A 14690-nucleotide genomic window follows, 5' to 3' on the forward strand; every position below is an offset into this window, starting at 1 on the left:
CCTAAGTAAGCACACAATCGGTCCCAACTGGCCATACGTTTTGGCCCGCTGGAATCCCCCGTGGCCTACAAAAGAAATAGTTTTTACCTGATCTTATCTTAGAACTTCCCTCTGACTTTAAAGCTTAGCATTTTACAAAAATACTCTTGTACCAAACAGTTCCTATTGCGTTATATATTTTCTAGAAAAGGATAGCTTTATGGCTTTTTTGCTATTGTAGGACCACTTTTCTTGGCTTCATTACTGAAATAGCAAGACATTTTCATAAAAGCGACTTATTATATAATATTAAACATCATTTCAGCTAATCAAACCTTCAAATTTTAATTGACAGGTAGGTTTTGGTAAAAGAAATCCAATTGGCTTGGGTAATCCTAAAGCCTACGATGAAAAATACTTTTCTCGACATTTATTCGAATACAAACACACATCAGCATAGTCTGTCAATATCGGCATGGACTTGGAAGTCTTTATTAGCTAGCTGGTGGTATTTTTCGCCTTATGAGAGCGGCCAGTATTGATCTCACATGGGAGCGATATGGTCATACTGTCTGTGGGTTCTTGGTTTTGGCGTTCGGCACTGCTGTTTGCTCCACCTTCAGAGCTTAATTCGATAGCATTTGAAGTCTCTCCAGCGACACTCATAACAGCAGAACTGACAAAATGGTCATCTGCAGGGTCTGCTCCTTCTTGGTTTGGATGCAATGCAACATTTGTAACAGCGTCTGAAACAAACACAAGTACCTCCTGTTTGTGATGCAATTGACAATCTCTTATCGAGAAAAGTTTCACGATTCAAGATAAGTTTGCATTCTTTGTCAACTCCACGCTGAGATGCCATTTCTTATCGTGGACATTTTCAGGAGTTTTACTGTGAGGATTTGAAAGTATCTGGGACAGCAGTTATTGCTTGATAAAGCTTTTGCGGGTGATGAATCTTTGCATTACAACTATTGGTGGAACTGCTTATGTAAGTTGCGTCAATTAGAAGTCCTATGGATTGTTTAAATCTGGGGTATAATCAACTTGTACTACGTCTTTCATGTTACTTGATTAATCAACAGGTTTAGACTTTGTTGCTTTTAAAAAGTACAGGTACATTTGATCAGCATCTTTGCTCAATTCAAATAATAACAGATAATGCTAGATCCATTTTACCTTGAGCCGAGTTTACGACAGATTTTTCGGAATAATCAGTGTAGGAAACTCTGGGATTACTCTTTATCTCCACATTATCTGTACCATGAGACAAGGATTCCATTTCCATCTCAGAATCATCTCTGTTTGTGAATAAAGATCCACCCTCCGCCTGTCGTTCTGTTCCTGTCTGATGTCGTTGACTTTCGGCTTCGGTCGCGATTGAATCACGAGAATCATTCTTATCTAGTGATAAGGAACAACATGGTTAGCTAGAAACCTTATCAAAAGATACTGCATGGTCTTCAAAATGAATTTTAGATGTATAACGATATATAATTAATCAAAATGAACAACAGCTATGTTGAAATGATTCTGAAAGCCTGAGTGATAGCATAACAACAAAGTGGGAGTAGAATTGGTATGGCAAAAATCTCGAATAGAAACCCTCAAAAATTACCTAAAGTAATTTGCCCTATGTCTCCATGTTCTGAATCATCTAGTTCACCACCATTTGCATTAGCGTCAGCGGGTGATGGCAGTAGTGATGGCAGTAGTGATGCTTCATCATCTGCTTCGTAGTCACTCTGATTATCATCACCATCTGGAGAATTCACCAGTTGGGCAGCATCGGTACCTGATGTGAATAAATAAAACATCAATTATAGTCTGCTAAAACCTAATTCTTGCCACACTTCTATAGCCAATAAAAAAATTTCAAAAAATTCCTGACAATAGGGTTACATGTATTTCATGATCTCCTGGTTTGGAACTGGCTAGGATCGAGTATAGGTACTCCAAAACCCGCCCTTAAAAAGACTCTTAAAGGATCTGCTGATGGTCAGTATAGCCGTCCTCACTGTTTGCAATAAACCTCTACTGCAGGAGATATGCTGTGCTACATACCCGTATCTTAAGATCAAAGTGAAAACTTACAAGGTAGACAAACTTTCTTCTCCACAGCGTACTTAAGCTCTAACCAATTAACGGTTTCATAGCTGTCTTCACTGCAAACTTCCTTTGATAGCCTGTAAGAATGACAAAATGATGTACCGTGTACTTTCTTATTGAGTTCTATTGCATATTCTTGCAACTTCTGTGCGACATTTCAGATACATTGGATCATCTTAGACAAACTACACGTATAACGTATGGGTGGAGAAAGATACTGTAAAAAGTTCACTGGAAAAAAACACGGGGACACAGCGGCCTTAATCTTTCGATCTGGAGTTCATTGTAAAGATTATAATGTTGTCCAAGTTTATTTTACCTTAGCATATAAAGGTCGTTGACTTCCCTAACCTAAACCCTAACCTAAACCCTAACCCTAATGTCAGCATTATTTTCTGAGTGGCATTAAGGCTCTAAATAACCAGGGAAAGAATTGTAAAATTATTACCTTTCATTCACATCCTCGAGGAAGTCTCCTAAAATGATATGTCCATTTGCTCTAGCAACATCTTCGGGTAATGTAGAACTTTTCCTGTAGTAATTAAATACTACTTTTCCAGCTGACGTGTTAAAGACCATTTCGAGAAATTCACGGCCATTTATTTCAGCAGCTTTGTAAACAAGTAGTGTAAGGATTTTTTCCGGTAGAGCGTAACCCCTCTTAGTCATATTCGATACTCCTGGTGAAATAAACACATGCAATGCATGGTTATATAAGAAATGTACTTTAAAGAGATTGACTGTCGTGAGTTCTCTAAACTAGTCCAGCTCAAATTAATGAGCGACCAGTGTAATCCCTTTTGTCACTCAATTCAAAATTACTCTTAGTTCACAAAACATTCACGGTAGAAAGCGCACTTTTCTTGTGTCAGTCGGTAAGAGTATAAATTGAGTAGTTTGATAAATCTCAGAATGTTGCCAAGAGGCTACGGAATATACTCCTACTGTATACGAGAATACTAAACTATTTGTGAATTCCACGAGAAAGTCAATGTCGTAAAATACGGTAATTAAGTATTAACAACTGAGTTGATAACGTAAATTGAACAACGCAAGGAGTTTCAAAGCTGAAATTTTGAGCGTTAGCCCTTCGTCAGAGCGAATGGAGGAATTGTGAGTAGTGTGTCTTGTATGTCGTAAAATAGTCAGCTCTAATTTTTGGTTCTCTACAAATGTAATTGACAAGATTTCTCCAAACAAAAGAGACCTGTTTAGCGAGGTTAAAAAATTATTTTCCAATTGTCCTAAAAGAGAATTCTTTTCAACCCAATAACAGTACTTTCGACTGGCCAATATCATCCTGGGGGCTCCCGATTCATGTGGGATTCAACTGCATCTCAGTTATGAATCCTTTAGTTTAAGAAGATCCCTAATGCGATTACGTATGTTAAGACTGCCTGCCAGCCCTTTTAGGGGAGCATGGCAATGTATCTTTTAATAGAATCCATCCCTTCGTGAATTAAGGACTAGCAACGATTATCATGATACCACAAAACTTGAAAGATATACCACCATACTAAGACGAGGGTATCCATTACTTATCAAAATTTTCAATCGAATTCGTGACAGTAGAAATAGAAATAAAAGTTACGCATGATTCCTTGCATATTTATAAACTAACTATATACCTGTTCCTCCTGCACCACAAGGGGTTGCCTCTTGAATACCACTGCCACTTGATTCAATACTTCCAAGAACATTCTTTAACACATTGAAAATCATAGACTGGCCCAGCTTAACTTCCGAGAGCTCTCCAAGTATGACTTGATCATTTTTCTTGGTAAATTCGAAAAAGGTAAAACCAATTGAGTTTCCATTTGAACCCTCATACTCCACAGTTACCTTCACTTTTCCAACCACATGAGATGCTGACGAAAATGAAAGGCAGCCAGGTGTCAGTAGATTTAATATCGTAAGTAGATTAACTATCTACTACAGTTAAGTGATATTTCACTGTCTCGTCATTATTTCGTACTATTTATTTTGAAAGGCGGGCCGGTTAGAAACAAGTTTTGAATGAAGAAAAACTTCCTTGATGTCGACAAGCCTGAGTTATTTCTCTTCTGCAGATATGTATTTACACATATATATCTGACAGCTGAGCATGTTATTCCAATTCACTGTATGTACACACTCGAACTTTACATATAGATAAACAAATGTTTACTTACTTATATTTCCAGTGAGGGTTGCATTACCGGTTTGTATGTCCAAAGGTACAGCACCAATACCCTCAAAGTTGGCCTTAAATTGTAACTTTCTGTAATTCCTAGGCAACTTTAGTGTCAAAGTGATGCAGAAGGGTATATTTTCCTAGGAGTTTTTATTAAAAACAAAGCAATCTTTTATTCAATTTAAAGAAATATTTACAAATAATACTCATAGTTTCGTAAAGGGTAAATTGATAGTAAATACATTACTTCCTCTTCAAAGCATATGGTTGTGTAAGTAGAGAAAAATCAAAGAGAAGTTATTCTAATAATTCAAGCTTACACATCCAGAGTATGGTTTAAATGCGCAACGCAATATCACAATAAATACAGGCGGAGATGACATCTAGAAGGCATGATATATAATATACAGCTGCAAGTCTAAGCTCATCTATTGAACCAGAAGCACTAGAAGCACGGCAAAAAAAAAAAGGAATCCAATAAAAATATGATGCAAATGCTGCTCAGACCGGTACGAGTAAAAATAAAATGTAGAACCTCAGAAACTTATAATCAGCTAATAATATCCAATGTTGGTTTATAGTATCATACAGGTAAATAGTTTTTTTTGTGCGCGTTGATTTGCCAGATCGTAAGTTTTGGTTTCTGTGTGATTTACTAAGACAGTTATCCATCTCAGTGTCAGTGAAAGTGGTGGATATTTACCTGGCCGCTTCGCAGCTAATGGTAAATATCCACCACTATTCACCTCCACTTCTTGGGTTAATTGTTAGTTAAACTTAACCAAAACCTCCACACAAGGCTTACCAGCACAACATAGACAAAGTTACAAAAAATAAGTCTAAATTAATAGCAAATTAGTTACACTGTTCCAAGCAAATCCCTGAGTTCAAAGCAAAGTATTACAATCAAATCAACAATGGATTACCAGTATGGGTCCGGATGAAGGAAATATTTCTTTGACCACTGCAACAATTAAGACACGGAAATTAAAAAGTAAATCTCCATAACAATTTTACACCATCTGTACAGTTAATGGGGGGAGTGAACAAAAAAGGCATCATGTCTGTTTGTTTGGACTTACAATTTTAAAGGAAAGAACCAATCAGAAATTTAATTGAAGGAAACATAAAAAAAACCTTTTGTCGATTTCAAAACTTGAACAGAGTAGCTTGTTCTGTCTTAAATCCATGAGGCAACAGACCAATTGTTAGAGAAGAACCCTTAAAATTCAAGTGAGCTTAGTTGTACATGCTTCAACAAAAATGGACAAGCATGGCCCCAGTGCTTTATGAGATATTACGTAATAAATTGGTTATAGTAGCTGTATCTTGCTCAAGCAGCACATGGGATTATGACCAGTACAGCCCTTGCACTCCATTAGCTAGAGTTAATTTTGGTAGATAATTACTCATCAAGAAGTACAAACTGTCAAAAAAAACCCTTACTCCCCATTATTTTTCAGTTTTGTGGAACAGCCACTATGTTTATTGAATAATTTATTTTCTCCTCAGCTTTACCCCTAGGTGTGAGAGAGACTTAGAGACTTAGCCTTTCACCTTTGAGTTACTTAGCTACTATCAGAACATCAGCACCTTTTTTTTATGTTGTGGAAAACATGTGATAACTGTTCATATAATGTTCATCTTTGATCTCTGGTTGACATCATATTTTCATCTATTTAACCATACCTTTGTTGTAAATTTTCAATCCAACTCTTACCTCCGCTGGTATTATCTGGTATTAATATCTGGTATTCAAACGGTATCTCCTCCAAAGCGGATTCACCATCCTCAGATGAACTAAATATCTGTTTAAAGAAAAGAGATTAATTTTTTGTACTGAGTTTTTTCCTAGTTAACTTAGTTAGTTCACTATTCAAGTTTGAGTAGTAATGCAGTAGCACAAAAGGCTATACCATGCCCAAAATAGGAATCATTTTTCTAGTTTTTTTGTTTAGGATGGATGATTAAGATACTGTAAAAATTAAGCTAATTTGATCAGACTTATTTATTTTGCTTTTTTATTCTTGTATTGTTCTTGCCCATTATAAGCCCAAGAACTTTATCTTTCTTTTATCTGTTTATCTACATCTGTGCTGAAGAATTATTCATTAATGAAATAATCAGTTAAGAAGAAGATAAGTTGATAAGATAAGATGAGTTGTCCGTACCAAGTATTACGGTACTAACATACATGCGCACTAAAAAAATTAAGAATGACCCTGGAGTTGGAATTGCCTTTTTTTCCCGTAGAAGATAGGACATTTCAGGTCCATATATCAATTGTGCCATTATGAGGCATGAGGGTGTAAGCAACAAATCTCCAACTCGATCTCTCTTACACGATCAAATTTGGTACAAATCTCAATAAAAATCTGAATACTCTCAAAAATGAGTTCACTTAATTTGGAAACAAAATTAAAGAAATTGCATGTTCATTCTTGGGATAAATATGAAATTACTGCAAGTCATAAAGATTGATTGTGAAAGCTCTTATGAAAATGTAAATTGCTGAAAACTGCCACGCTGTTAACCTCTATCCACCCAGATGCTCTAAATGAACATGAATTGATCAGGCTTTAAGTTCCTGAGAATGAAGACCAGACTAAGGATGCAGTTGTAGGAAATTGTTTTGGCACATTTTCTCGTACAATTTTGTTTGCTGAGCAGACATTTAGAAGTCAAACATAAACTTATCCCTTGCAACCTACCACTATGTGAAAGCCTAATACTTTCCCTCCAAATGTGCATTCACCAGTACCTAATTTTGTCTCCCTTAATCCCTAAGCTGAGGGTGTCATTCAAAAGGGAGCTTTCATAATTTATATGTTAAGTCACCTTTAGGTGGATGATACTTACCTCAGGAAGAGTGCTAGTATCTATGGGATGAAAAGAATTATCTGTGTCGATACATTTTTAAAATAAATAATTAATGCTACAGTCATATTTACGAAGCAAAATAACCAAACAATCAAACGTTATCACTTAATAAATGAAGATCAGGACAAACACATGCATTGACGCTAAAACTTGCAAGTAATAAATTCATTGCAAATATATCAAGCACACATGTATGTACATCCTGAAAATCCCATTAAATTATATTTTGCTCTTTATCAAAATCACACAATTCATCATTTGACTAAAATGGCCAATATGAGAGCAATGTTATTTAGAAACAACGATGGAATCTGATGTGTACTAAACTGAAAGGTTGTAGTGAGCTGGTCCATAAGAAGCTGTGTGGCACCTGGACTACTCTGTTGAATTTTCTGAGAGCATGGATTCCTATTGTGGACTTAAACTTAAAATATGATAGAAATGGGAAAATGACCAGGTCACATTTTTTGATGCACATACGTATAGTAAACGTTTTCACAAATTTATAATCCTTTTTTTGGTAATCCAATGTTCCTTCATGTGTATACTCATCCTTAGTTAAGGTTTAAACAAGCCAAGCCTTATTTGTAATATAACACTTATTGACTGGTCTGTCTAGGCAGAGAAATATTTCACTCTGGGTCAGATGGTTGTACCTAACTGCTTTCCTTCCTAAAGTCATGACCTTAACCCACATATTTTCCTTCCAGCTCTCCCACTTTGTCAAAGGACATTGTACATGACCAATTACCCTACCTTCTGACTGATCAGCAGAGTTACTAGCTATAGCCACACCCACGTCATTGTTCCTGGTTGAACTCAACCCAGAGTCTGACTACACAATTGAGAAGAGATTAAATTCAGAAATCAATAAAGAAAAACCATTTCAACTTGCACATTTTTAACTCTTGAAGTATAAAACCTGAGAAAAAGGTAGTGTAGTTTGCAGCCTTAATTACTGAATTTATAAATCAGGGGGCTGCAGTTTTTTGATGGACAGAATAAGTTATAAGCAAATTACCCTTGAGACCTAAGACTGCAGCTTACTCAGGCTGCTTGAAACTAAACATGTTCTTTAGGGAGAAGTGCATGTTTAGAAACAGATGGGCTTTCAATGAGAGGAACTGACCAGTAATCTATAGTAGAGTGAGGGAGCCACACCCCGTAAAATTTAGTTGTCCTTAAGCTAGTTTAATTTATGACTGAAGAAGGCAGAGGGGCCCACAAAAGATAATTTAGGATATCCAAAATTGCCCCCAAGTCACTGCTATCAAAATGAAGGTTTTTGACAAAAGAAAGTGGAACCATAACTCATCCAAAAATAGCCAAATGCCAAAGATAAAATACCTCATGTGAGATGGGTGGTGGATCTGCAGTTGCAGCTGTTTGTTTGGAGGGATCATTGTGTAATATCTCTATATGGATAATAAATAAAGAAATGTATTAGTTTACAACACAACTGTCAAATGAATGCTCTTGATATTCTTTCAGAACTTGTCCTTTTGCTATGAAGAGCAGTTATACTTTTCCAGTATTTCAGCACTTGGTTTTCAAAAACTTCTTCTTGTAGTTCTATCCAAGCAGCTCATTAATGGCATAGATCGAGTACCCTAAAGTATTCCTCATGACCGTTAAAAAAATCCTCTTCACCTCAAACTTTGTTGCTTAAGAGACAATTATAACTACATGTAAAAAACAAAAGTTTGGATCAATAAGTGCAGCCATTTCATAGCACACTTTTTCGAAAATATATTTCCTGTGTTTTCAATTGTGTAATGCTCTAGCATATTTTGCTTGTTCAATTTATAATTGCCACCATCTTGTAAAATGGTGTAATAGTGGAATAATCATAAATTATTATTACAATCATTTTGTAGTCTAACTACACATGTATATGTATTTGATCTTACCCATAGGTTCATCTGTGGGTGTCTGCAGTTGTGGAGAACAATCTGGTCTTTCAAAGACTGATTCAGAAGTTTCCTGGTCAGGGTGAAAACAGATATTCTTCATTAAATTCTGGGACAAAAGAGATGAACTAAAAAATCTGTGCAAATACCAAAAAGGCCATTTTACAATTGAATACTTAGTTGCAAGCCTTTGATTTGGAGTGAGGCTGATAATGACCTTGTTGTGATAGCGACTAGAGTCCTAGTTAGCATGACAACTAGGCAATTTACATTTGAGAAGCAGCAAGGTTTGTATCATAACAAGGTCACCCTTAGCCTAACTCTTGTTAAAGGCTTGGCAACCAAGCACAGAACTGTGAAATGGACTATTACGACTTTTAAGTGGCCTCAATAGTTTACCTCTCATTAGAACTGGTAACTTTCAAATTCAAAAACACCAGCAACTCTCAGCCTTTTCACAAAATTCCAAGATATCTCCCAAAACAATGTTGTATAAGAATGTTTTCTGGAATCACTAAGAAAAAATTATCCTTCTGATGGCTAACATTTCTGGTGTAGTTGTCACATTTATATAGGGAGGACTGCACCATTAAATTAGAACTAAAAGTTTTATTTTGAAATAAATATGATTGGGCAGAACCTGTCAGGAACTAGCACCCCAAGCAGGGAGAGTACCTGACTACCCCTTGCTGCTTAAGGCTTATGCTCCTGGCTTGAGAGCTAACTTTTAAGCTATAATTCCAATGTACCAATAAAAGAGATCCCATAATTTTATCATGTGAATAACTTATTGAATTACCTTGAAAATCTATACATATGCACAGCTATAGAGCAAAGCATTTTTTTTAATTCAAACCTCAAAAAGTACATAAAGGACACGATTCCCCCTGACAAGCCTGTTAATCTTGCTTCCATCCCATACTTTTCCTTGGCTGTTGTGGAACTCCAGTCTTGTTCCTTTATCTGCAGCTGTGGCACAGCTTAATCTAAAAATTTGTGGTTACAATGAATTGGAAAAAAAATTTAAAACAGGAAAAAAAACATCAATTATACAATAGTGGGTTGAAGCATAAACAGAGCACTACTGCATCAGTTTAGGCTGCTATAGATATTGAACTGCTAGACTTAAGTTGAGTATTAATAGTATTAATGAACAATCCTTAAAACATAGGCATGCTGTGCATGCAAGAGTTATTTTTGTTGGATTGGCAGGTTAAGGTGGGACAATTTGTGTAACTGATGTTTTTGTTTTTGCAAAAAAGAGTATAATTCAAATTTTAAAAAAAACACAACTATCATTATTACTTAAGGTGTAATTTGACTGTTTTTTGCTCCGCTTTGTAACATTTGACGTGGTCTATGGTTTTAAATGAAATAACCTTAATTTTCAGAGATCATACAGAATACATCATAGATTCCGAAAATAACATCAGAATTGTGCTGATGGTTATAGAATTTCCAGAATTAACCTTATATAATGGAAACAGTACTTAATTAAGATTTTGCATACACTGCTGAACATTTTTACCAGAGTGTGTCTCAACATGAAAAAAAAAAAAGGGCTTTTTCAAAAGAAAATATATTCTTGCCCTTTGTCATCTTATCATGTCCAAATTCAGCAGAAAAAAATTGACGCACTATGACGAAAAGTTTCGCAAATGTTAGCAGTTTCTTTACCCCAAATTTTGCAGTTCCATTGGATAAATCTACTTTGAGATTTTAGGATAAATATCTGTCTCAGATCAGAAATGATAGCCCATGAGCAATAAATTTTGTGGCTAACTTGAAAAATGCCGTTGTCCTTCTCATAATTTTGCGTCAAAATAAAGGCAGCCATGTTGTTTATACATGTGAAAAACTGTTTGTCTATCATTTTAAAGTATAAATGGATTTCCCCATAGTCATGTTTGGAAGGACTAAAATAATCCATAAGAATTGCCAACAAATCTATTCCTCCCTTATCACTTTAATTTTTCGCTGTATGGGTCCTTCATTCCCTTAACTCCCGTGTGTGAACAAAATAAAATTTCTCCTGACAGTATCGTCATCAATACAATATCAACCACACATGTGATAAGAATAAGCAAAAATATTACTAAGGGGATTATTAGTTGATCCAATACCAATTTTATACATACCCCATTCCCGCCTCAACCGTTAAGCTGCATAAATAACTGACAACCATTACAATTTACCTTCCATTATTTCCTAAAATCGGGAAACGATGGCGGAGCTCTTCGTCCACATTCTTTTCTGTCATATTCCATGTGAGCTTGATGCCCGTTTTATATTGCTCTTTTTCGGGCCTCTTTAATTGAGTCATTTCTTTGGCTTTCGGCATGTAGACTTTACCGTGATTTTCGTGCACATCACGGCGCAATAACACCATAACATTTTTCAAGTTTGATTCTGTCTCTGGTTTTGTAGAGCCAGAGTTATCACTCATGTGCCTTTCAGCATCTGACTCGTTGCTACTTGATACATCTTCTCCACTTCGAGAGCGCTCCATCTTAGAACTGCAAATTAAAGTAAAAGAAGTTCAAAAACCTATGAAAACCTTTAAAGTTCAAACTTGCATAATTTCAACTTCTTCACAACAAGCAATGAAGAAATCTTAAACTTTCTACAGTGTAGAAATCAAACCCATATTAACACTTCGTAAGAACAATTTGTGAAGAAATCTTAATTTTTGAGTGAGGAGATAACATACTAATCAACTTCCTTGCAACAAAGTTCTCAGTGAAGACACCACTTACGGAATCGCGCCCATTGAAAAGCGTCGCCCGAGAAAAGTGGGGTACCCATGATGCTTTGCGGGCGCAATGACCTAGGAATGAGGTTGCAAACGCTCACCGCCAACTTCGGTCGCTTTAGATCTGAATTGACAAATTCCCAAACGGGAGTTGTAAAATTTCGCTTTGCGTCCGTTTAGAGACAATGGAGATACAATTGGAGCAATTAGCATTGTTTCAAAGTGACGAAATGCTCTTTTCGTCGGTAAAGAGCGAGGGCCGCGTTTGCATATCAAAAGAGCGTGAAGTGTTCATCCGTAAGCTTATGAGCGTGAGCGTGCACCTATGTGGAGCGGGAATCTACAACGTATACTTAAGCTTTTCGAAAAGTAATTAGACTACCGACGTGTTATCTGAAACTGACGGCAATAACGGGCCAAAAAGGAAGGTAAAATTCCGCACAGCCCCACACTACATTATACGTTCAGTTCTTGGATAGAGTGACAAAAACAATACTTTACCATTGGGAAAACAGATTTGTTTTATGATAGTATGGGGCAGTACGGAAATTTTACTAAAAGGAATATTTCTGTGATGTTTTGCTTTCTTGGCGAAGTTGATGGTCGAACCTCGCAAATCTGCCGAATTTGAGTCTTAACACAAATTGAAAACCCGGCATTTGAAAGGTAATTTAATTTTACATCTGACCGATTTTTAAACAATATAACCTAATCAAGATAACGCCACTAATTACGTCTATTCTTCTTCGATGAAAAGCGCTACGTTTCGGTTGTCTGCACAAGAAACAATACTTTCGAACACTGCGTACACGGGGGATTACATGATTGACAGTCGGATTGACAGGCCTGCGTGAAGTTACGCATGCTCTCTTTCTCTTTTCTAGCTTATTTGCATTTTCCCGTGCGACGCTAATCTCTGCGTTTCACTGAAAAGATCGATCGATAAACGCAATCACAAAAATACTAGATGGTTTTAAACAAAAACGCAGGCACAAAATAAGTCAGCCTCTTACTTCCTTGTCGTTTTGTTGCGTTCCATTGCTGGCGTCTAGCTCTCCGTTCGATGACATCAAAATTTCAAATTTATCAGTAAGCGTGTTAGTCAAGCTTAGAAACCTAAATTATGTTCTTTCCCATGAACTGACCATCCAAATAAATGTTATGTATAATTCCTAACATAAATATACACACACGCACGAGGAACAAACAACTAAGGACAGACAAACACTAAGTCAGCAAATTATAATGCGCGCGCAGTCATATTGATACGACGTTCGTGATCCATGATACAGCAACCACGTACTGATGGTATCGTGACGGTCCTAGTAAGCCCCCTCCTCTGTAGTGATTTTCTCCAGAGATTAACTTCGATCAATTAATAGTCACAGACAGATCACAAGCAAAACTTGAACTGCCCTGGTGTTCACTCGCCAGTACAAATAGTGAGGCTTTTGGGGTGGTCGGGAGCTGGGGGAAAAGTGAGCTATTAAAAAACTTTGATACAAGGAGAAATCGTGCCGAAAATAAATGCATGCATGTGTACAACGAGTAATCCAGGAAAAAATACAGCACTGATGTAGCTGTAGATGATGAAAAAAAGAGTACAAGACAAAACAAAAAAAATAACAAAAAAGTCGAGCATAAGGTTTCCCCAAAAAATGAAATACAACTCATGTGTGAAAGATATGAAACTTGACGTTTTAGACAATTAAGTTCTCAATTTAATAACCAGCCTCTGAGAAATAATTTCCTTGGACAAAAAAATAGTCCTAGTATACTCACTTTGTTTCTCGCACGGGTTTCCTAATTTCTCGGAGAAAACTAATCTGACCGCCGCTAATTAATGGAGAGTAAGGAGACGCGGTTTAGTTTCCAAGAGTCAATAGAAATAAGCAGACCGATTGATGTTTGCTCGCTGATACAACCTTTTTGACCTCTGCACAGGGTATGTATCAAAACATATTTGCATACTATTCTACCACTCGAGCAAATTGAAAGATATGCGTAAACGGATCATATATAATATATATATCATAAATCATCATATATATCATCATATCATATATCATCATATATATCATCATATCATATATATCATCATATCATATATATCATATATAAATAAATATATGACTTTCATATATTCTTAACCATTTAAACGGATCATTGTTGGATGATTGATACAACCTTCATGAATTCTGCTCATTCTGCTCTGGTGTGTATCAAATTGAAATTTGCACGCACGTTTACACACGTACAAATTGATACCACATTCTGCTAAGCAAGTTTTCATCGATTCTTATTTTGTTTCAGAAATGCGTGTACCGGTCGATGAATAAGTTTTCGAGATCGTAAATAGACCGCAGCAAATACAGGCTTTTATGACACCGAAAAACTCCCTGGGCTATGTGTTCGATAAGTAAACTCCGGATACACCGTTTCGTAAAACAGAATTGAAGAGGCGAAATGCCCGACCGCCGGGTATGGTCTTAAATGGACTAAATGTCCGCCATTCAAAAGTGTTCCGCTGCTGAGCATTAAGCCACTGTATAGACATTATTTGGCATACTTAACAAGTCCAAAGGATGAGAGCTCTCGCGAAGATTATTTTGATAGTTCAGTTGTATAGTTAAGTTAAGCTGAGTCAAACCCCCATGTATATTTGAAAAAAAAACCTAAATATTTAAATGAACTGTGTTCGAAGCAATTATCAGGCAGATTTTCAAAAACCATAGATCCCACTTACTTCTTTCTACCCTTGATCTAGTGCTCTTGAAGGAGCTGACTTCGTCCACTTCCTATCACACGCGCATAACTGCCAGACAAGTAATGAATTTCATCTGGCAGAATCTTGACAGCGAGTTCCTTATCATCATATATCATATAT

General features: G+C 36.4%; 1 protein-coding gene across 1 annotated transcript; it reads right to left on the reverse strand.

Annotated features, from left to right (window-relative positions):
- Positions 1-451: 451 nt before the first annotated feature.
- LOC149044765 (uncharacterized) lies at positions 452-13628 on the reverse strand. Its single transcript, XM_089206155.1, has 16 exons — positions 11762-13628; positions 11247-11567; positions 9908-10037; positions 9052-9124; positions 8489-8556; positions 7898-7976; positions 7121-7140; positions 5982-6069; positions 5188-5225; positions 4260-4401; positions 3717-3956; positions 2537-2768; positions 2074-2165; positions 1598-1774; positions 1159-1383; positions 452-725 (listed from the first exon to the last, which is right to left on the reverse strand). The coding sequence occupies exons 2-16, from the start codon at positions 11558-11560 to the stop codon at positions 478-480; spliced, it is 2166 nt and encodes a 721-aa protein (XP_089062281.1). The 5' UTR covers positions 11561-11567; positions 11762-13628; the 3' UTR covers positions 452-477.
- Positions 13629-14690: the final 1062 nt, after the last annotated feature.

Source organism: Pocillopora damicornis, chromosome 5 (assembly GCF_964200805.1).
Source record: "Pocillopora damicornis chromosome 5, jaPocDami1.2, whole genome shotgun sequence".
NCBI classification, from domain to species: Eukaryota; Metazoa; Cnidaria; class Anthozoa; order Scleractinia; family Pocilloporidae; genus Pocillopora; species Pocillopora damicornis.

Excerpts from the sequence above, each read along its gene's own strand:
- LOC149044765 (XM_089206155.1), bottom strand. The coding sequence starts at position 11,560 with ATGGAGCGCTCTCGAAGTGGAGAAGATGTATCAAGTAGCAACGAGTCA. Across the intron at positions 6,070-7,120 it reads ATACTAGCACTCTTCCTGAG|ATATTTAGTTCATCTGAGGA; the intron begins GTAAGTATCATC and ends TTCTTTAAACAG. Across the intron at positions 2,166-2,536 it reads CTCGAGGATGTGAATGAAAG|GCTATCAAAGGAAGTTTGCA; the intron begins GTAATAATTTTA and ends TCATTCTTACAG.